The sequence below is a fragment of the Neofelis nebulosa genome, chromosome 12 (genome assembly GCF_028018385.1).
Source record: "Neofelis nebulosa isolate mNeoNeb1 chromosome 12, mNeoNeb1.pri, whole genome shotgun sequence".
NCBI lineage: Eukaryota > Metazoa > Chordata > Mammalia > Carnivora > Felidae > Neofelis > Neofelis nebulosa.
The window spans coordinates 36,344,966-36,368,779 of NC_080793.1; the positions used below are offsets into that span (position 1 = coordinate 36,344,966).

A 23,814-nucleotide genomic window follows, 5' to 3' on the forward strand; every position below is an offset into this window, starting at 1 on the left:
AGTGGAATATCCTGTGAAGTCTGATTCCTGAGTGTGTTCCCCCTACGTGCTCCTGACCATAAAGGTCAATAAATATAAAGATGTGACAAAATCTCTTTCTCTGTCTCTAACACACACACACACACACACACACACACACACACACACCCCTTGGGCCCCTGTCCACTCTCTGCACCCGCTCCCCCCAGGAGAGTTCAGCCCTGTCCTGGGCTCCAGTGTCACTGCTGACCCCAGCCTCATCTATGGAGCTCAAGAAGGTGCCCGTGTGTTTAGACACGTTCACCAAGGAGAGCGTTCTGTTTACTTCATTAGGAACATTCATGCCCTAGACTACTGGAAGGAAAAAAATTGAGAATCAGTTTCTGGAGCTTGAGGGGTATTCTGAGAGGGGGAAGAGGCAGGAAATGAATAGAGAAATGAGAAAAGGAAATTTGGATCAGGGACCACGGTGGTTCTAGAGCCCAGGCCTGGCTGTGCGTGGCTCTTTGGGCAAGGCCTGGCCCTTGAGGGGGCCTCTTCACTCACCTGCAGAGTAGGCCATTTGTGATTTCCCAACAATTGTTAAGTTTTAAAATTTTTGTCAAGAAGGCTTTTGTTCAGATAAAACCTTCATGGGAAGCCCTTTATGTGAACCAGTTGGAAGCAGGATTCACTGATTAATGGGAGCCCCAGAGGCCCTGAAGATCCCCCAGGAGGACCAGAGGAGCACAGCTGGAACCCCCTGCACTGGCTGACCCGTAGCGTCCTTTGGGCTCTGGTGCTCTCCACCACCAGAGTGGTCTTGAGCCAGTGTGAAATCAGCTCACAGAACGGGTGTGCCCTTTGCTCAGCCTGGTTCTCAGTTCCCGCCTTGGGGACCCCAGGCCTCTGATATTACACCCCGGCTGCCCGCCCACCTCACCCCAACCTCTGCCTGCGCCTGAGGAAGCTCAGACCCAGTCTCGAGCACACAGCTCCTCGAGATTCATCCACAGGTGCAACGGCAATACCAGTATTGCCTAACTCACCACGACTCAGCCTGAGTCCCAATCCCAACCCCACTGGAGGAACCGTACCCACTGAGACCCAGCTCCAGTGCCTTCTCCAGGAAGCCTGCAGTCCAGCTGCTGGAACTGAATCTCAGGTCTGCTCTTTGCCATCTATGGGGTCTTGGGCAGGACTCGGATAGCTTCAGTTTCCCCAGCTGTGGGCACTGAGAGGGCAAATAACTAGCAAATGAACCCCAGGCCTGACTGACTCCTGCACTTGTCCCCACATAATGCATCCCACTCAGCAGTGCCCCTTCCCTCTCCGTGTTATGTGAAGCACTCTCACTTCTGCGATCCCCTTTAGGACTCCCGGTGGCCCCTGAAGGAGGCAGGGCAGGGATGATCCCAGAACCGGCAATGGCTTGTGAGCAAGAGCCGGAGCTGTGTGGAGCCTCTCGGAAGCCCTGGCACCTGATTCAGCCTCTCTGGGAAGGGAGGGCCAGGGAGGGCTGGGCTGCAGTCTCTGAGCCCGCAGCGCCAGCAGCGCAATTTAATGCGTGTTCTCTGCAGCACATTAATTTGCCATGCACCCTGGGAGGTGCCTCTGCGGGGTGGGTTTGGTTTTCCCTGACAAGCAGTGCACCTGCCCAGCCTGCCTCTAATGCGTGGCCTCACTGTTTAGTTTGGGGAAACAATTGCAGGGGCGGGAGGCTTGTCTGGTTGGGCTTTCTCAGTTCCAGGCCTGGATCCCTGTGACATCCACCATCCTGTTACCCTCTGGACCAGAAGCGGATCAGCTGAGGCACTGGTTTAGGAGTTGTGATGGGCTTCAGTCCCTTAGAAGAGATCAGAAGCCTATCTGAGGCTTTTCTGGCTTAGACATTCACCTATTGACCGTTTCTTGAAATAAACAGGCTGTCAGCCAGACGTGAAACAGAGAACCTGGTAATAGGCATTCCTCACATCTCCGGCATTGTTTGATCTCCTAGGTAGCTGGCCTGGGATTGGGACTCAGGTTCACAGATGAAAATGTTCAGAGAGAGGAGAGGACCTGCCTGAAGGCACTGGCTGTGCCTCAGTGAGCTTTCAACTTGATCCTTCAGCCCTGACCTTACCCTGAGGAAGATCCAGTAGGTCCCTCTCAACCATGCTTGACTTCATTTCAAACCCATTCTTGATGTGGAACTTGGCGATTAAGAGCACAGGCTGCCTGGGATTCTAACCCTGCCCCCACCACCTCGACCTGGTCCAGTTTCTACCTGTGCAACCTTGGGCAAGTTTCTTCACCTCTCTGAGCCTCGGTTGCCTCCTCTGAGTACTGGAGGTAATAACAGACTTAGCTGATATTTGGGAGCACTTTTTGTCCTGACTCTTTTAGTCCTTTCAAGCAGTCTCAAGAGATGGTGTTATCATTAGCCCCATTGTACAGATGAGAAGACAGAGGTGTATCTTGCCCAATGTTCCACAACAACCAGTGAGGAGCAGAGCGGGATTTGGATCCAGGAAGCATGTTCCTGGAGTCTGTGCTCTTAATCGCTAGGCTCAGCCTTGCAACAACACCAACAATAATGATGCTTTCTACCTTGTAGGATTGTTTGATGATTAAATGAGACAATGTGCACAAAGCACTTGGAAGAGTGTCTGGGAAATAGAGCTCGACTGAGTTAGCTTCTACCGTCTGTCCACGTCATGCATGTTCAGTGATTCCGGGGGCACACACAGCGGTGGGTGGGTGAGCGCTTCTGAGGCTTTCCTCCTTCGTGTGAAGTACTATTTCCTTCTTTACCCGTCACCTTTCACGTTTCTGTCTCTGGTGGTTTACGTGGGTGCAGCAGTGGGCGGGAGTGCGGCACAAAGAAAGGTGGCGACAGGAAGGCGCAGTGTATACATGGCGTGGGGAGTGGGCAGTGAGGGGCTTGAGGCCAGGGATCGGGCTTGCTGGGTGAGCACAGTCGCCCCACTAGAGGGGAACCGTCGGGGCACTGTTCCACCTTCCTTCAACATGTGAAGAGGGAGCTTGGGGCATCTGCCCAAGGTCATACAGCTGGCAAGAGGCAGAGCTCGGGACCCTGTGCTCTTAGCTGATGGCTTGTGGCTGTGTCAGCAGTGGGGAGCCATGGCACATGTGACAGCCGCTTGATGTGAGCAGAGCACACGTTCAGAGACTGATTTGGTTGCACTCTCAGGTGAGCCGTGGGACGAGAGTGGCATTATTGAGGGGCTTTACATACATTTGTTAATTTAATCCGCTCAGCAACTCTATGAGGCAGATGTTTGTTTACAGATGAGAAAATGGAGACACAGAGAGGCTAGCAACTCTCAAGATCACACAGCCGGCAAGCGTGGAGCCAGGGTCTGCATCAATACTGGCAGCTTGCGCCCCCTGTCCCTAACGACCATTCCACGCTGCCCCCTTTACAGAGATGTAATGTCCCCCAGTCTGGAAGGTCACCTCAGGGAGACTCGATGATTTCTGTGTATTTCCTGACCTCCTTCGATCTATTTGCCATTGAACAGTCATCTTAGTTTATGTAGAATCCAACTCTCAGGAAGACAGACTTTCCCAACCATTAGAATTGGGAACTGTGTTCTGCATTAGCAACCTGGCGATGGGAAACCGTGATGAGATTACCGTTAGCCCTGAATCGGGAATGCGTGTGGCAGGGGAGGACTGGGACACCTCCACATGTTAGCCCCGCCATGGGACTCCATGACTCTGAAACATTATGAGGCAAAGGTACATTTTCAGTATTTTCTATCAAGCTTGGGTAGGCACGTACGTACCGTAACCAGGCCTGGAGGCCTGGTGGGTCTCCATCAACAAGCTAATCTCCTGGCGGTCTTTTCTGTTGCCCTGCACTGTACAAGGGTTCTCCGGGGACACATCCCAGACTGAATTGGACAATCGGGCTTTTCTCCATCTGCTCCATATGATTATATAGGTCCCAGGCCAACTCTCCAAACACTTGTCATACCAGTTTCCTGGCTAAGAGATGCACATGATCGTGCTGGAGCGACATAGGCTAACCCTTCCCAGTGACAGCACCCAGGTTCATCTCTGAGTACTGGCACTACTGAACCTCGCCCAAGGGGGTGGCAAAGCCTCTGGAGATCTGTGAGCAGGCCGCGTGTCCTTCCTCCGAGCACCCCAGACTGCTGAGGTTTGGACTGCTTGTGTCTAATTATATTGTTTTCCTGTCTCTACCCTTGCTGGTTCACCTGTCACCTGTCACTTCTAATGTCAGTTTGCCTGGCTCTAGAAGTCTCTCTCCCCCTTTTCATTCTGCTGGGGGCTGGGAAACCAAGCCACTGAGCTCTTTGGAACTGTGTGCAAATGGTTGGACCCCCTAGAGCTGGTGCCCAGAGGGACTCTAAGGACAGGCTTTGTGTCCACCTTGACTACTCACAGCCAGATTGTCGGGGCTGAGATTGCCTGATGGCACATTTCAGCATGGCGGGACATCACGGTGTTTACTGTTTATGTGAGGGCTGGATGCTGGCTTAGGGGAGCCTGGTGGGACCATGAGCTGTGAATATGTGACTTGGCCAAGGTGCTCCTGCCATCATGATGCTGTCCTCAAAGGGAAGAAATTCCTTCCGAGACAGCTCTAGGCTGAGACCTGCTGAGGTGGGAGCACAGGACAGGGAGGATCTGTGTACTTTGTGCATCTTGGATTCATTATGATCTCTCCTCTGAGACTGTGAGTGGGCCCCTGGGGCACAGACGGTGTCTGGTTCCTAAGAAGAAGTTAATTTTAAGTCAAAAAGTTAATTTCGAATAAAAAGTCATATGTGCACATGGTTAAATATTCAAACCACACAAAAAAAAATAAAATGAAAACTAAATCTCCTTCCTCCAACCTCAGTCCTCGCATCCATAGCCCCTCACCCCAAAGTTAAGTGTCTTGTGTATACTTCAGTAACATTTTTATGCATCTATCAGCATATAACTTTTATCTGTTTTCTACTAGCGCATGTGAAATCATACTTTACACAGATTTCTTCTGTACTTTGTTTTATTCACACAGTCATGTGTCTTGGAGCTCTTTCCACACATTCAGATCTACCTCATTTTTCAAAACTCTGTAACATTCCACCATAGGGAAACATCATAATTTATCGAACCCAGCCATTATGGTAGTCCCCCCTCCCCAACTCCCCGCCCCATCTCTTTTCCTTCCACTACATGTAAATCTTGGTGTACCTTTCTGTGCATTTCCAGCAGTAAAGTTCCAGAAGTAGAATTGCTGGTCAAAGGAGAGGTGTGTTTTGTATTTTGCAGTTCACCTCTTAAAGCAGAATAGTGTGGGGAGGGGGTGGGAGAGGTCCAAGACTCTAGCATCAGACGGCCTCAGTTTACATCCAGCCCTACCTCTTTCATCTAGGTGTCTTACTTGCCAATTGGGGATTTTAAAGGTTTCTATCTCCCAGGGTGTCTGTAATGCTTAAATGAGATAATGCATACAAGCACTTTGAATGGTGCCTGACACATGGTAAGAGCTGGATAAATGATAAAGTACAGTTATTTTATGGATATTATTATTACTATTATTATGCTCTCCAGGGTCCTCTGGAGCACTCAGGAACATGCTTAGAACTTAGGAGGTATCAGATAACGCACGAATGAATGCGTGGACAAATGAATAAATGAAGACAGGAGCTGGCCTGCAGTTGCCCTCACCATCCTCCTGCTGTAAATACTGGCCTCCGTTTGTCCCTGGAGCCGTGCCTATCCTGGCAGGGAGGCCGCGAGCCACGAGCACGGCAGAGCCGTTTTGCAGCCTTGCCTCATTAGAACCCCACCTTCATAGGATTATTACGTTGGATCGACAGTTGCTAGTTCGGGGCCGATCGTGTCGTAAGCGACATGGAAATATTGATCGAGCCCCAGTGCCTGCTCTAAAATGCCCAGGCAGATACTATTCAAACACCCTCTCAAAACTGAAACACAGTGGTGGAGTCTGGAAATTCATGGGGATTCCAGGAAGAAGATGGGGTTGGTTCAAACGAAGGAATGGGGAGGATTTGAGACTGCAAAGTAAGCAGTGCCCTGGCTAGTGAATTCTCCAACTTGTCTTCCCTGCTCTACAAAGCCAGATTGGATCTCCAGCCAGGGCAGTTAGAGGAAGGCCAGTCGGGAATAGTGAAAAGTAGGGATGAAGCAATTTTGGGGAAAAGAAATGTAGGGTTAGTAAATAACACCACCTGGGGTGCCTGGGCGGCTCAGTGGGTTAATCGGCCAACTTCAGCTCAGGTCATGATCTTGCAGTCCGGGAGTTTGAGCCCCGCGTCCGGCTCTGTGCTCACAGCCCAGAGCCTGGAGCCTGCTTCAGATTCTCCGTCTCCCTCTCTCTCTGCCCCTCCCCTGCTCACGCTCTGTCTCTCTCTCTCAAAAATAAATAAACATTAAAAAAAATTTAAGTAAATAACAGCACCTAATCCAATGGCTAGTGAGCCTGTTATTCGGAGAGGCCAGAATGACTGGACGTGACTCCTCTGTGATGTGCAGCATGTCCATTCCTGCCGGCCGGGTTGGGCTGTTACAGCCCTGGGACGGCCTTTCCCCTCCAGGTGAAACACCCCCCTTCTGCGCTCCCCGGCTCAGCGCACCCCATACTCATGGCAGGTCCAAACAAAGGGAGACTTCAGAGCAGCCCTGTTCAAACTGTCACATATTTCAAACGCCAGCTGGAGCAAGCAGGCCCGGTGGCGAACGCGCCGCGTGTTCATACGCAGGGGTGTGTGGAGTGGGACACACCCCCTCCCGTACCCCGCATCCGCAGTGTTGGGCTGATCCCTCCCCCTCCCCTTAGGTGGCAGTTGTGTACTGTCATCTGCTTTGATGTTGTTTGAAGATCTTCAGCTCATGTCACTCCGGCGCAGTTGACTTTTTCCTTTAAAAAGTTAAGACGATGCCTCATGTACACATACAGAATGACTATGTGAAGGTTTTATTCAGCTCGTAAATTAACAAGGGAACCTGTAAAAAGTGGTTTCAAGAGCATTTGAGGATCAGGGGTTTATATCTTCTATCAAGGGCAGCATTTAAAAAAAAAATGCTGGAATAAAATTGCTAGATTAGACACAAAATTGGTTAATGTCCTACAGGACAAAAAACCCCCAAACCTTTAGGTTTATCTTTTCTACTCGATAGAAATCTACACATAAACATACACATGTAACTTCCCGTGTCTGAGCTCTGTTCAAATAGTAAAGAATTGTCAAACACGGGCATATTCTCTTAGAGATTCGATCCTTGGGTGTGCCTGTTAAAAAGTGCCCGTGACATTGAAAGGCTCTACTTCCCATCTTTATGACCATTTTTTAGAGTTTTAAATAATGTTTCTTAATACACAAAAAGGTTTCTTACGGTTCTGTGACTCTGAGGAAGGGTATTCTGGGAAAATGTTGGAGAAGTAGAAGTGTCTGCAAGATTTGGTTTAATGGTTTGAACTGAGACAGAATCAGAAGCGTTGGCTTCGGAGCCCTCACTGCCTGAGTTCCTCGGTGATTCCAAGTGTCCTTCAGAGTGAGCTAAGTGGCTCTGTGGCTGGACGTGGGGCGCTGGCAGAGGAGCCTTGACAGGCAGTCCAGAGCAGGGCTGAGGCGGGAGGCCTGGGGTTGCCAGGAAACAGGGAAAAGGGAAGAACAGGGCAGGTTGGGGCCATCGAGGAGAGGGGACTGAGGGGATAGAGAGTCAGGAGGGGCTTGGGGCCTGACTGGACATGAGGGAGCAGGGGGGTGGGGGTCTTTGAAGCCGGCATGGCTGGGAGGTCAGGACTGTCACCAGAGAAATAAGGCAGATGGCATGGGGTTTAGGCAGCCCATGGGCTCATGTCCCAGTTTCCCAGAAATCAGTTTGGCAATGCTTTTACTCTGTGCTCTGGCCTGTTCAACCCTGCAAGATGGTTACCTCTTTGACAGTTACCTGGATACCCAGGAAGGGCTTAAGTCCTTGAAAGGCCTGGCAGCTGGTGATGCTGGTGCGAATGGTGACGGTGGGGGGTTCAGACAGGACTCGAGGGCTGGAGGTTGGGTAAGCATTGAAAAGTGGCAGTCTGAGGGCTAAACATGACCCTTGGGCAGGTTTTCTTTGGCCCTTGGTGTGTATTTTGATTAATGTCAACATCCACAAAGGCAGGAGATTTCCAGATGAAGAGAATACTAGAGTTCCAACTTCTTTTGAAAATTAGCCAGAGCCCCAAGAGGAGGTGGAGCTGACCTGTGGTCACACATCAAGTTACCGTTGCCCCTGTCTGGAGTGTGCAGGTTTCCTGGGCATTCAGAGTCCCCAGTGAATGGCACGGCCAGTTTGGGACTTTGGCTTTCTTGACCAGCTCCACCATATTCTTCATAGCTTGTGTGTGGAGATCCCTCTCCTCTGGCAGGACCCCTGGCCCAGGGCTGTCAAGGCTGGTGGACCCTCTCTGGCCATCGAGTCATTATCAGCATCCTGCTCTCACCGGCCATCTTGTCCCCAATAATTCATGCTTCTCAGTGGCTTCCCTTCTCTCAGTCAGGTAGATAGAGGGGGAGTTTGGTTGGTGCCCTGTGGTATTCAAAGTGAAGGGTTTTCATACTGTCAGGGTAATGAATTCTGGAAGGGTTTGAAGCAAGGGGCTGGGAGGATCTCCGTGTCATGTGTCTGGGAGTGACAACCCCCAGTGGTTAATTACTGCCACACGATGAGAACCGAGCTGGTAGCAAAATGAGATAAGTTCATTACGAGCTAAATTTGAAGTTAATTGGATTCACATTTCCCCCCATTAGTGTACATAGAGCCTACCTAGAAATGGGCTGTATAAAAAAGAGAAAGTTGTATCCAAGCAAAAAAAAAAAAAAAAAAAAAAAAGGATACATTAGGCCTGGTTATTCTGTGGAGTTCATGATGAAAGGCTTTCTGAGATGTTGGTGAGATATCCAAAGTTTCTTTCAGATGGTAAAACCAATGTCATTTGACTAATTTCGCCTTGCCAGACATTTTCTGAGCACCTGTTATGTGCTGGGCCAGGATAGCGGAAGGAGGGACTCAAGCAGCTCTTGCTTCCGGGGACCTCCAGTCTGGAGGCAGGAAAAGCACAAGTGCCCCCTATTTTGGAGCAATGTGAGGGAATCTGGTGCCAGAATGCCTAGGCGTGGATATGGCTCCATTTCTTACTAGCTGTGGCACCTTGGACAGGTAACTAATCTCTCTGTTTTAATTTCCACATCCATAAAATGGGCATAATAATAGAATTTATCTTACAGAATTTTTGAGGATTAAAGGAGTTGAGATCTAAAAAGCACAGTGAACAGTGTTTAGAACACCACCTAGTGTTAGAACAGGGCCTTATAGGTTTATAGTAAGTGCTACAAAAATGTTAGCTTTCATGACTATCAGCTGTGGGAACTTAGGGCACATCAATTGTTTGGAGGCTTTGTTTCCTCATCTATAAAATGAGGATAATAACAGCACCCACCTCTGGGATCGTTGTGAGTGCTGACTGACATAAGGCACATACAGGTGCCCAGGGCCTGACTCCTAGGAACCTCTAGGGAAGCTGTTGTTCTCTTGGTTGACCAGTCACCAAGGTGGCCCAGATTCAAGGCAAGGGGATGTAGACCCCACTGTCCCATGAGAAAGGTGGCAAAGTATTTGCAGACATGTTTAACACTTTCACAGCAAGGACCACTGTTTCACTCCCAATAGATACTCTCTTTCTCCAATTATAAAAGGAAGACCGAGGTTCGAATGATTGTATTGTTACTTGCCAAAGTTCACACAGCTAGTAATTGGTGGTGCTAAGATTTTTTTTAAATTCATTTTTTTAATGTTCATTTCTGAGAGAGAGAGAGAGAGAGCAGGGAAGGGGCAGGGAGAGAGAGACACACACAGAATCCGAAGCAGGCTCCAGGCTCTGAGCCAGAGCACAGAGCCTGATGCGGGGTTCGAACCCACAAACCGTGAGATCATGACCTGAGCTGAAGTCGAATTCTTAACCGTCCGAGCCACCCAGGTGCCCCGGTGGTGCTAAGATTTGAACCTAGGCCTGTGTGACTCCAAATTCCAACCCCCTTCCTCCCCCGCCCCCCTCTGCTGCCAATGAGGAGTCTAGATGCAGCTCTGGAGGCACCTGGGGGGCCTGTGTGAAAGGCAGATGGCTTTCTGGCCCATTCGAGCCCGACACCCTCAGTGCTGGCTTGAGCATCTCCTCCCTGGGGATGGGTCTGCCCTCTGGAGGTCACTTCCTCCACAGTGTCGGCCAGGCCTGCCTTAGTCTCACCCTCTCCCCAGATGCAGAGGCATCCTGAGAATTCACACCTTCCCTTCACTTCTTTGTATTTTGAGCATTCCAATCTCATGCACCTCCAGGATTAGTAATCTACTCTTCTCTCTTCCCTACCATTGTCCCTCCAAGGCTTTCCATTGGCCATTTAGAACCTGAACTTGAACTTCCATAAGGACTTTGACCTGGGGAGGCCAGCGTTTCGCTCCTGGGCTTCAGCTGTGCCTGGCACAGGTCCACCTCATCTTTTGTACAGTTGCACAGTACTCCATCGTGTATATGCACCACCGTTTATTCACTCATTTCTCTATGTCCGGGCCTTTAGATATAGTTTCTGGTATTTTGTAATTACAGATAATGTTGCAGTGACTAACCTGTGCATATGCATTTGTGCATTGCTGAAGGTGTGTGTATGTGTAAGGTAGATCCTTAGAAGTAGGATTCCATGTCGGAAGGGTAAATGCACATACGGGTATATATATATTCTGGTGAGTTTTCTGTTCATGAATTTTGCCCGATTTTCCATGGGATTTTTGGCCTTTTCCCTTTAATTCTTACAGGTTCTTGATACATAGGCATAGTAGCTATCGATTCTACTTTTTGGCTATTATGAAGAATACAGCTTTGCACATCCATGTACACATTTTTATAGAGACACAGTTTTTTATATCTCATGGGTATATACCTAGGAGTGGAATTGCTGGGTCACATGGTAACTCTACACTTAACGTTTTGAGGAACTGCCAGGCTTTTCCAAATGGTTGCACAGTTTTACATTCTCACCAGAGGTGTATAATGGTTCAAATTTTCCACATCTTGGTCAATGCTTGTCATAACCTTTTTGACTATGGCTATCCTAGTGAGTATGAAGTGGTGTCTCGTTGTGGTTTTGATATGCATTTCGTTGATAGCTAATGATGTTGAATGTCTCTTCGTGTATTTATTGGCCATTTGTATATCTTATTTTATTCAGATCCTTTGCCCATTTTTAAATTGGGTTGTTTTTATTATTGAGCTGTAAGAATGCTTTGTATTTTCTAGAAACAAGTGCTTTATCAGATACAGGACTTGCGAATATTCTTCTCCCATTCTCTGGGTCTTTTTACTTTCTTGATGATGTCCTTTGAAGCACATAAGTTTTATTTATTTATTTTTTTTTTAATTTTTTTTTTCAACGTTTTTTATTTATTTTTGGGACAGAGAGAGACAGAGCATGAACGGGGGAGGGGCAGAGAGAGAGGGAGACACAGAATCGGAAACAGGCTCCAGGCTCCGAGCCATCAGCCCAGAGCCTGACGCGGGGCTCGAACTCACGGACCGCGAGATCGTGACCTGGCTGAAGTCGGACGCTTAACCGACTGCGCCACCCAGGCGCCCCTGAAGCACATAAGTTTTAAATTTTTATAAAGTTCAGTGGAGCTAATTTTTATTTTGTTGTCTTTGTCATATCTAAGAAACGATTGCCTAATCCACGGCCATAAGGATGTATGCCTCTGTTTTCTTCTGTGAGTGCTATGGTTTTAGCTCTTACATTTTGGTGTTTGACCCATTTTGAGTTAATTTTTGTAGCTGGTGTGTGCATCTGGTTTTGAGTCATGGTTAGAAAGCCTCTCCCTACAAACAGGAGGGGAATTCACCGATATTTTCTTTTAGTATTTGCATGGTTTTAGTTTTTGTATTTAGACCTCAGAATCATATGGAGTTTATTCTGGTATATAGTATGAAGAGTCCGTCTATTTTATCTTTTTCTTTAAAAAAAAAATTTTTTTTTAACGTTTATTTATTTTTGAGACAGAGAGAGACAGAGCATGAACGGGGGAAGGGCAGAGAGAGAGGGAGACACAGAATCAGAATCAAGCTCCAGGCTCTGAGCCATCAGCCCAGAGCCCAACGCGGGGCTCGAACTCACGGACCGTGAGATTGTGACCTGAGCCGAAGTCGGACGCTTAACCGACTGAGCCACCCAGGCGCCCCTATCTTTTTCTTTTTCAATGGCTCTCCAGTCATCCTAACGCCACTTAATAAAAAGCCCATATTTTTCCAAGTGATTTGAGACCTTGCCTTTGTCATATGTTAGATTTCCATATATAATAGTTGGGTCTATTTCTAGACTTTCTATTCTGTTCCATTGGTTTTCTGTCTATTCATGTGCTGGTATCACACTTTTAATTATGAAGACTTTGTAGACTGTTTTAACCTCCAGGAGGGCTTGTCTCCTTGAGGGGGTACATTCTGAGTAATCCTTCAGAAATAGCATTTAACTAGAAGTCATGTGTCATGAGCTGTTCTACCCCTTACTCTGTGACTGTAGGTCAGTCAGACTCATCTTTGAGCCTCAGTTTCCTCGTTCATATAACAGGGGTAGGTTCCTTCCCTCAGGGTTGAAAAAGACGAGTTATTTTAAATTAATTCAGAGAACATCCTTTGTCTTGATGAAAGATCCATATGGACTCCTTGGTAATAGTGAACAAGGCCAAGTCTTGATTATTCTGTCTGGGAAGAGGAAGCAACACATGAATTGTCCAGGATGTACTTATGTGCCATTAATAGGAACAGTTATGTTAAGAACCCAGATCAATTATTTGCAAATATATTATATGCTATCAATAATATTCAGTGCTCTTGCAAATGATATAAGCCATTTCTTCCTTGGCAAAAAAAAAAATGACATAACTATGTGTTTTGAAGTTTTATATTGAATTCAGAAGCATTAATTCTGGTGTTCCATTGAGTCTAGAGGCTTGAATTAGAGCTAAAGAGCAGTAGCCTCTTAGCTGTCTTGTGTTGACTGGTCTTGTGGTGACATGCCCAGCTCAGTGCCAGAAGAGTCCTCTTGGGCATCAAAGCAAATGTGAGGGTTAAATTTACTCTGTGGGTTCCCACCAGATGGTGTCCATCCTCTGCTCAGATTTAGACAGATGTCCTTAGAAAGTCCCAGGCAGAGTATTCTCAAACAGAGAATAATGATGAAAACAAGAACAGTTAACATTTACGAAGTCTTGTATCAATCAACTATTGCCACAATACTGCTGCTTAGCAAACTCCACCCCAGTGTTCAGGGCTTAAAACAACAGTCGTTTCTTCTTGCTCATGTACCTGGAGGTTGGCTGGGGGTTGGCTGATCAAGGCTGGGCTTGGCTCCAGGGGTAGACTGGGTCCAGGTCTGCCCACACGTTCCCTTCCTATCTGTGGTAGGCTAGCCCGAGCCTATTCTCATGGCGATGGCAGAAGTGCACAGGCGCACATGCAGCCACACAAGCATATAATAAGCTTCTGCTTGCTGAGTGTCTACTAACATGTCATTGGCCAAGGCGAGGCACGTGACTGAGCCCAAACTGAAAGGGCAAAGAAGCACTCAGTGCCTCTAGTAGGAAGAACTTCAAGGGGTTTCTTTTCTGTTTTTCATAAAACTAAATTTACCTGGTCTAAAATAGTTTCATATTATGTTTCCCCTACATTTTGGTGTGAGATTACCATTCATTCAAGATGATGTATGTGTAGGGATAGGAGCCAGGACCACATCAGAGAGAGGCCAAATCTGCCTCTTGAAAGACAGAGGGCACTGGGGCGCCTGGGTGGCTCAGTCGGTTAAGTGTTCGATTCTAGACATCCATTACCCAGCTGCCTTGCCAAACCTTTTCACTGGTTCAGATGAGCTGACTTTCCAGGCTCACAGTATACCCAGCTACTGAAATTTTGGTGTTTCCCCTACTCCCAGTGCTTATCCTTGTGTCTCTATCTTGTCTTCTTGTACTGGCTAAAACTTTCAGAACAGTTTTCAGTGATAACAGGTTTCCTTGACATGTTTTTTTTTTATTTTAATAAAGAATGTTTCAAGTATTTCACCAATTAAGTATGATGTTGACTCAAGATTTAAGATCAATACCAGATCAAAGAAGTATACTTACCGAGAGGTATCGGAAGGAATTAGTATTGAATTTATTAGCCAATGCCTTTTCCACATAAGAAAAGCTTTCCATCAGCTTTGATATAATCATATGTTTTTCAACTTTTGATGTGTTACTATGATTTCCCAACCAATGCTTTAATACTGAATCATCCTTGCATACCTGGAATAAACGTTATTTGTTCATGGTATATTATTCTTTCTAACCTCATTTGATTATCGAGACAGTAGATTTTTTGCATGTATATTAATAAATTGTGACATTACCCTTTAATTTTCATTTTTGTACACCTTTGTTAAGTTTTCATAGCAGGATTATGCTAGCTGGGAAAATGAATTGGGAAGATTTCCTTTAGTTTTATATATCCTGGAACAGTTTAATAACAAAAGTATGTGTCCTTTGAAGGTTTCAAAGAACTTCCCCAAAACAAAACAAACAAGAAACTTGCCTGAAAGCTAAGTGAATAAGTCATCTTATATTAAAAAATAAATTAAAAAACACAACTTTTTCTGTTTCGGCCAAGGCAGTTGGGGTGTTCATGTTTTCTACTTCTTTTTTTTTTTTTAAATGTTTATTTATTTTTGAGACAGAGAGAGACAGAGCATGAATGGGGGAGGGTCAGAGAGAGGGAGACACAGAATCTGAAACAGGCTCCAGGCTCTGAGCTGTCAGCACAGAGCCCGACGCGGGGCTTGAACTCACAGACCGCGAGATCATGACCTGAGCTGAAGTTGGCCGCTTAACTGAGCCACCCAGGCGCCCCAATGTTTTCTACTTCTTGAGTTAATTTTGGTAATTCATGTTTTCCTAGAAAAATATACTTTTTGTTGAGATTTCCACATTTATTAATGTAGAGCATCTTTTGCATTTAAAAAATATTTTTAAATATCATCTTTTCCACGTCTGTGGTTGTATCTTCTCATTCCTTATCTCGATGTTTGTGTCTTCCTTTTTGGATCTTGCCCTGGGTTTGTCTATCTTATTGGTCTTTTCAAATAAGAATTCTTGGTTGCATTTATTGTTGTGTCTGCTTTTTTCACTTTCCTAATTCATTATTTTCTGCTTTTTCTTTATCGATTCCTTCCTCCTTCTTTCCTTCAGTTCATTTTATTACTTTTTTATCTGGCTTCCTGAGTTAAGTGCTTTGGTGAGGGACTGCATTTTCTGCTTTAGGGATCAAGGTTTTAAAGCATGTGTAAGAGTGGCAGAAACTGTTGGGGTTCTGACTAAAGGCACAGACTCTGTTCAAGAAAGAACCTAATCGCAGGAGGCAGGAGAGCTGCGATCCAGTCCCAGCCTTTTCTGAAATCAGCTGAGTGTCCTTGGGCAAGTCCATTCTCAGCCCAGGACCCTCTTTCCCAAATCTCAGGCAAGCAGGTGGGATGTGGACCTCATGAGGCTTGGCCCTCATGCACTACCTGCACAGGAGGCCTCCTGTCAGGATAATGCCCTCTTTTTTTTTTTAATGTTTATTTATTTTTGAGAGAAGGAGCACGAGCAGGAGAGGTGCAGAGAGAGGGGGGGGGGGACAGAAGGTCCAAAGTGGGCTCTGTGCTGACAGCAGAGAGCCTGGTGTGGGACTTGAACTCATGAACCATGAGATCATGACCTGAGCTGAAGTCGGACGCTTAACTGACTGAGCCACACAGGCGCCCCAGTGCCCACTGTCTTTCAAGAGGCAGATTTGGCCTCCCTCTGATGTGGTCTTGGCTCCTATTCCTACACATATATCCACAAAATCTGTGTAGCTGAGTTTTCTTTTGCATGATAGAGCCAATAAGCAATGGTGACAGTGTGCCGAAGGCAAGGCTCAGCCTGGGTGTCCCAGCTGAGAGATACCTGGAGCCTCTGGACGCATGGTCAGAAGCATAGCAGGTGTATGTGTATGGCAGTGAAGTGGAGTGGCTAAACGTGTGACCTCTGACATTGGGCCGCTTGGCTTCAAATCCTGGCCCTTACTGTGCAAACTTGAACAAAGTACTTGTCCTTTCTCTGTCTCATTATCCAGTAAAATGGGGGAAGTATCAGCACCTTACCTTTTAGGGTTGCTGAGGGTTAAATGAGCTAATGATTTCAGAGACTGAGAACAGGGACTGGTATGTATGTATGTATGTATGTATTTTTTTTTAATGTTTATTTACTATTGAGAGAGAGAGAGAGCACAAGTGGGGGAGGGGCGGAGAGAGAGACACACACAGAATCCGAAGTAGGCTCCAGGCCCTGAGCTGTCAGCACAGAGCCTGATGTGGGGCTCGAACCCACAGACTGCGAGATCATGACCTGAGTCAAAGTCGGACGCTTAACCGACTGAGCCACCCAGGCGCCCCCAGAGACTGGCATTCATAATTTCAATGTAAATGTTTACGGTTTGTTGACATCATCGGGGGCAGGGGGCATGAGCCTGGGGGTGGTGCTGGGGACCAGAGCTCCACACCCATCGGAACAGCCCAGCCATGGCTGCTTTCTCTACACGTCTCACGGTCTGTCCCCTGGCATTTTGATCTTGTACCAACTAGTCTGACACTTATGGTCACTCCTCTTCCTTTGCAGCAGCCCTCGGGTCACCAAGTCTCCGTGACAGTGTGGAGAGGGCTCTGTGTTGGGTGTGAGTGCTCTTCCCACCCCCACCACGATGTTGCTTAAGGTAGAGGAGGGTCCTGGGCTGATGTTAGGAAATGTGGGCTGAGGTCCCTGCTCTGCCGTCTGCTCCCTGTGGAACCTGAGCCATTTGCTCCCCACCCACCGTGGGTCTCAGCTTTTCCATCTGCAGAATGGCAACAGGGGTTGGTCAAGAAGAGCTTCAAGGGCCCTCCCTTCACTGATTCTTGACCACAAATGGAGGGACTGTTCTAGGCTCCAGAGAGCTCTGCTGCTCCAACAGGACCTCTTCCTTCATTCACTTAACATATATTTCTTTCTAACCTCGTTTGATTAATGAGACAGTGGATTTTTGCAGGCCTATGCCATCTGACCTTAGCGCACAAAGACCTTAGCGACTTGACCCTGGAGCTCACACTCTAGAGAGAGGAGCTGCCATAGAGGGCTGTGGGTGCTGGGTTTGAGGAGGATGAGATGGGAAGGTATAAGAGGCAGGTGGGGGGACCTCCTTAAATCACTTTGTAAACGGTCAGTTCTGCCAATTCCAGTTTTCTGTTTAATGTCAGCTCTTGTGGGGAGTCATGTGTGCAGTTCATTTGCTCCCCTTACAATGCCTCATACAACGAGACATGAGCAGTGCTTGTCACAAGCTAGGATGCCCAGTCCAAAGCCAGGGTGGTGGCGAGCCTAGGAAAGGGGCAGCCACATGCCTGGTGTTCCATAAGGTTCTGGAAGGTAAGCAGAACCCTGTGAAATGAGGCAGCCTCTGGCTGCTGGCCGGACAGTCTTTGAATGACTGGCACTAGAAAGGCTGTTGGTTTATCTGGGGAACAATCACGGCTCATACCATGTGCTGGCTTGGATTCTTTGGGGAGTGTTGGGAGTGATTCTTCGGTCCCTCCCCTTGGGCCACCTGCTAATGGGGCTGAACTCAGAGCCATCTACTTGTGGTAGAGCCTGCACCATCCTGCTGGGCCCCAGGGGAGGGTCCTGGTACCTGGTCTGGCTCTTCATGGTCAGGAGCCCCCACCCAGTCTTCAGCGTCCACATTCAGAGGAGGTCAAGGCTCCACTTTCCCTCCCTTGTCCCAAGGCTACCTCATTTCCCACCTGCTTCCCGGGATGGCTAAGGCCAGTGCATCTCCTTCTTTCCCGGAGCAACCTACTTCCACCCACTAGGGTGGGGTTTTGTCCTCAGGGCCCAACACATATAACCACAGAACAGTCTGATCGCCCAAGATCCGGGGTACTGCCTTATGCATGAACACCTTGTCACGTTCACGTAACTGGCAATGCCTGAAAGGGCTGTGGCTCTTTTTCCCTAAGTGGCAGGAGCACCTCAGTGGCACCTCCCTCGCCGAGTTCTGCTGCCTGCGGTTTCTTCTGCATCATGTGAAATCCAGCACATTTGCACACCATTCATTCTGCATTTACTCAGGGCCCACCAGGCACCAACCTCTGTGGTGCATGAATGCCCTACCACCCGGGAGCTGGTAGCCTGCAAAGGGAGAGGAGCACAGAGGGTCTGCCTGCAACAGCCGAGGCCTGAGTCTCCACGTCCCGGGCCCGGAACAGTGTCTGGTGTGAGGAAGTACATTTCCTGCACCTTTGTTGAGTGACTGACTAGCTGGAGGCCGAAGGAGGAATTCAGTCAGGGGTCTGAGGAGGAGCAGGAGGAGGAGGGAGGTGTTTGAGATGGGCTTTGAAGGTGGGTGGTGTTGGGCTGCCCGCGGTTGGAGGAGAGGGTGCTTCGTACTGAGGCACAGCAGAAGCAAAGGTGCGGAGGGGGAGAAGTCCAAGTGCTACTCTAGCTCTTGCAAAGTGAGCTGGCCTGAGCTCCATTTTCCCAGGGAAGCAGCAGAGCTGGCCCGGGTTCCTGCTGAGTGGAGCCAGGGTGGCTGGAGGGGTGTGCGTGTGTGCATGTGTGCATGTGTGTGTGTGCATGCATGAGTGATGGGGGGGGGGGGGGTGCCGCACGCTGGCGTTCAGCGCCCAGACGTGACAAATGTGCAGATGTCCCAGGAGCTGTGGACATGAGCGGCTGGCCACGGAGACACTCACCCCGTGATTTGTTGCTTTGATTCCTCAGGCCGTGACTTGGCGAGCACGACCCTCCCCGGGTACCCTCCGCACGTCCCCCCCGCCGGACAAGGCAGCTACTCAGCACCGACGCTGACAGGGATGGTGCCTGGTGAGTTTGCACTGTCGGCGTCTCCACAGCAGGCAGCGGATGGGGTTTCGGTGGAGGGGGCATCCCCCCAAACAGCCTGGGTGACCTCTGCGCTTCTGAGAAGTGGACCTGAATAAATCAGGCAGAGGTCTGCGCTCTCAGCCTCTTTCTCTGCAACTGGGCCTTCGGTGGGGCCAGCGGTGAACTCAGGAGAAGCAAGAGGAGCCTTGACTGTCACTCACACAGTCCCTTGTTGGCCACACAGATAGCCTGAACAGAAGGGTGCAGGACCTGGCCAAAGGTTGCCCAGTCAGTGCTCAGTAGGGATCCTCCTCCATCCTCCCCCACCCAATTTAAATGACTCAAACGCCAGGAGACCCCATCCCCAGGCGCTCCCAGCAGCCTGACTCCTTGGGGTTGAGGACCATGTGCTCAGCACAGACAGGATGTTGGCTGATGGGTTTGTCACTTGATTCTAAGCTGAATACCCTGTGGCCACTGAAACCTTATCCCCTCGGGCCAGCAATGTGTCAGTTTCTTTAAAGACATTGGCAAGGAGGCCACTGCGTCTCCTTCTCTTGTAGAAAGGTATGGGGAAGGACAGCACATCATCACGGTGCTGGCTGGCTGTGTACTAAAGGGCATGAGCATAGTAGGGAAACCCAAAGTATCATTTTTTGAAAAATGTTTTAAAAAATCAGGGGAAAAATCAGGACAGGGTTGGATGTTGTGACGCTTCTTTTAAGTCTCTTTTTCTGAGTCATTTACCTGGTGCCTGAGCCCCTCCTTCTAGCCCACCCTAGTGGTCCGGCCCAAATAGCCCCATGCCTCTCCCAGCCTCTTCCCCAGCCCATGTCACGGGCATGTGCACCCTGGGCCCGAGGACTGGTGGGGGATGTGGACAGAACTTGAATGTGAGATCAGATGTTCACATCTGCGTGTGAAGCCCCGTAGGATGATGAGCGAGGCTAGGGGTGGGAAGGGAGGTGGGGCAGATCAGCGCCTGGCCAGGCTTCTCCACTCAGCCAGGTCCTGGCACGGATACCAAGGAATCCCAGAGTTCTGAATTCACTCTTGGCCTTCCAGGTTGCTACAGAGATGTATTTAACAAGGTAGGAGGACAGAGCATATTTCATTTAACGGTTTGTTAGCTTGATTTATGACTTTTAAATATGAGACATATGGGAAATGGCCTTTGTGTGGGCCCTTGCCCTGGGCCTTGCCAGTGCCAAGGAGGCCTGCCAGGTTCACACCTGTGAGAAGCCTCTGTCTTTCTGCTGTGAGGAGGGGCCCACAGCCCCTCAGAGCATAGGGAAGTGCTGTGCATGAGGCAGACAGAGGCGGTGGGACCCAAACTCTTGCCCAGCCCCACTCTCAGGAGATGGAGCCCAAGTCCTCTCTGCTAACGGCCCCTCACACTTAACGTGGCACTTTATAAAAGGCAAAATGCTTTCCCAGGAACCCTTTATTGTTCCAGCCCTGTGAAGAGGGCTGGGTAGGAATCGAATCCCCATTTTCCAAAAGGGGAAGCAGAGACTTAGAGCGGTTAGGGAACTGCCCAGGGCCGAATAGCTTACAGGTGGGAGGGCTTGGGTCTGGGTCTTTGCCCCCCGGTTCAGCACTCCTTCCTCTGTCCCGTGCTCCTCTGTGTGCTCTGGTTCCATCAACACAAGCTTCTCACTGATGGCAGACGGGGAGGCAGCCGCCCCAGGCCCTCTCCTGAGGACACGTTGGCAGGTAAGGCTGAAGCCTCCCAGCCGGCCTCACTGGCTCCCCACTGCAGACCCCAAAGAGGCCAAGTTCAGAGAAGCAGTTGAGCTTTCTTGAGTCTATCCAAACAGAGCTGCCCCCCAGCCCCTGTGATTCCTCTAAACCCAATTACTAAGCTCAAGATCCAAATGGGCACGGACCTGGCAGAGACCCCCGTGGGAACCGATGGCGGTTCCTCACCTATTAAGAGCAGCATCAGGAGTCACAGGCCTGAGCAAAGGCACAGTCTAACCAAACCTGCTGGCAGCAGCTGGACAGGTACCATCAGAGGCTTGGCCTGCTGGCGTGGTTTCCTGGCACAGAGGGAGGGTGCACAATGTGGAGGGAGGAACACAAACATTCTGGCAGGAAGCCCCAGGTCTGCCTCCTCCTCTCTCCCTTTCTTCTCCTTATGCTTTTTCTTCTCATACACCCCCCAGCACTCATTCATTTTCAGACCCAGTGTCAGGGCTGGGACTCCACGCTCAGTGGGCACGATCCTTAGTTCTTTTTCCTCAATGTCCAAACTATGGCACGCCTTTGGAGCTCTGTTTCCAACATGATTGCCAAACCTTTTTTTTTTTTTTTTTTTTTGAGAGACAGAGAGAGAGGCAGGGGGTGAACACACGTGGGAGCAGGGTAGAAGCAGAGAGAGAGAGAGGGAGAGAATCCCAGGCAGGTCCCATGCTCAGCATAGAGACCAATGTAAGTCTCAATCTTACGACTGTGAGATCATGACCTGAGCCAAAATCAAGAGTTGGATGCTTAACTGACTGAGCCACCCATGCACCCCACCAAATCCGTTTTTTGAGTGGCTTCATGGGTGCTAGCTCACATGCATGGTGTTTGCTGAACTGCCCTCAGGGCTGGCACAAAGAGAGCTCACCTTACAGGACAGTAGGTCTTAGGCCTGCCATTCAGGCATCACACAATCTGTCCTCAACTTGCCTTTCTGGTCAAGTCTCCCAGCCTGTCCTCTCTTTGACCTCCCACTGGTTCCTAGCATGCCTCACATACTTATTAGTCATTGTCACTCTTTGACCTTGGTTTAGACTACTTCCTGCCTCCACCTGTCGGGATCCAGCTTTACCCTTCAGAGCCAAGCGGAAACATCACCTGCCCCAAGAAACCTTCCAGCGTGGCCGTCCCCTGGGGGATAATGCTGGATGCTTGGCTTTGTTATGCCTCATAGCCCAGCACATTTGTGGCCTTATCAGCTATGCTACTGGATGGTGGGCTCATAAAGGCCAGGCCCTCTGCCTTGTCTTCTGTACCCCTCACAGTCCCTGGCACATAATAAGCCCTTTTGTGTGTGGTGGCTGAGGGAGGGAGGCAGAGAAAATTAATACTAAACCGTGTATCAGTTCCTGTGACGAGTCAGCAAACCTTGGCTTAAAATAATAGAAATGGATGGTCCCACAGTCTTGGAGCTCAGGGCTGTGCTCCCTCTGGAGGCTTTATGGAAGGATCCATTCATGTGGTGCTCCTTGGAGCCCCGGTGCTCCTTGGCCTGTGGCCACCTCACTCCACCTTCACATCTCCCTCTCCCTTGGAAGGACACACGTGACTGCATTTAGGGCCTAACTGGGTAACCCAGGGTACTCTTCCCATTTTAAAGTCCTTAATCATATTTACAAAGGGAACACCCCACTCCTCCTTTTTGTCCATGTAAGTAACATTCACAGGTTCCAGGGATTAGGGCATGAATATACCACAACGTGTTTGAGGATTTCAACTTTGTATTTGTCCAGATTTCAAATTCGTAATCTCTTGGACTTCTGAATCTGGGAGGCATTCATTTGATTGTGGCAGTGCTGAAGTTGGTGCCATGTCATAGGCCCCCAGGGGCATGTCGGTACCATTTGTTTCTCCAAACTGAGCAAGGCTTTAGAAGATTTTTTTTTTTTAACATTTGGAGAGAGATTGAGAGAGAGAGAGAGAGAGAGAAGAGGTGACTGAGTGGCTCAATTGGTTAAGCATCTGACTCTTTATGCTCGCATGGTTCGTGAGTTTGAGCCCCTCATTGGGCTCTGCTGTGACAGCTCACAGCCTGCTTGGGACTGTCTCCAATCCTCCTCTCCCAAAATAAATATTAAAAAAAAAAAAGGAGATTGTTTATCCTGCTTTTGTCTGAGGCTGTAACATGGCAACGGGCTGTTTCACTCTATGGAACTGTCCTCCTGCCTCGCCTAGCAGTGAATCCAGAGGGAGACCAGAAATCTTCTGAATTGTTTTTTCCATTCTAGGTTTTAGGAAATTTGGCTGCCACCTCTTCTTTTTAAGGGAAGACTTTCATGTGGAAGGTTTGCTTTTAGGACACAGTGAGGAGGGACTGCCTCCAGAGTACATTTGGGCAATTGACCTCGTGGCCCTGAAGAAAGTCAGCATTGCATTTTTCTGTAAATTCCAGCTTGTGGGCTTGGACTCTGTTGCAATCCTGCTTCTGCCATCCGAGTGTCGTCTGACATTTCTGGCTTCGGGGTACCCCCATGTCTGCAAAACGGGCCTTCTTGATATTCTCCGGTATTTGGAGATTCAGTTTCTGCAGGTCTGCAAAATCTGTACCGCCCTTTGTTGATCCCCTACGTTGAATAAAGCAAAGAGGGCACATATCAGCTTAGAACGGAAACAGTTCAGTTTTATTGTCCATCAAGTCCTAGCAAATGCCAAAAGTTTTGCACCAAAGATTCCACAGTGTCCTGATGGGTATAACTAGTTGATTCCTGCCTGGAGATATTTATACAACCTAACAGATATCGATCGACATGGCATTTGAAACCCTTAAATTTTCTAGGCCAGGTGAGAAAGAAGGGTGTTCGCTGCCCTTTGGTTCCGGTGAGTCTCAGCAGCAAGGGAATGGGCTTTTAGAGGAACCGGTAAGGGATGGCCCCCATGTACGGCCCCATTTTGGAGCTATAGGCCAGAGTGCCCAGAGATCCTGACCACGTCCTGTTTGCCTTCCTTGGGCTGCAATAGACAAGAAGCCGACTGGAGGTGTTAGAAGGCGCGTGGCAGGTTCCTCCCGTCCTGGGCACTCTCCTTGCCATGGATAGGCCTACAGTGTTTCTTAGGTGCTTTTCAGTGAAATCTCCCAATTCGCTGATGCCTTTTATTTTCATGAGGAAGGAGGGGAGGGTGGATGGAACGGGAACCTGA

General features: G+C 48.8%; 1 protein-coding gene across 4 annotated transcripts in view; it reads left to right on the plus strand.

The window, feature by feature from the left end:
• Positions 1–23,814, plus strand: part of PAX5 (paired box 5) — a 195,746-nt gene that overhangs the window by 129,293 nt on the left and 42,639 nt on the right. For all 4 annotated transcript variants that reach the window (XM_058694895.1, XM_058694897.1, XM_058694896.1 and 1 more), the window contains one exon: positions 18,829–18,930. In XM_058694895.1, the coding sequence (XP_058550878.1) occupies positions 18,829–18,930 (102 nt within the window). The remainder of the gene's footprint in view (positions 1–18,828; positions 18,931–23,814) is intronic.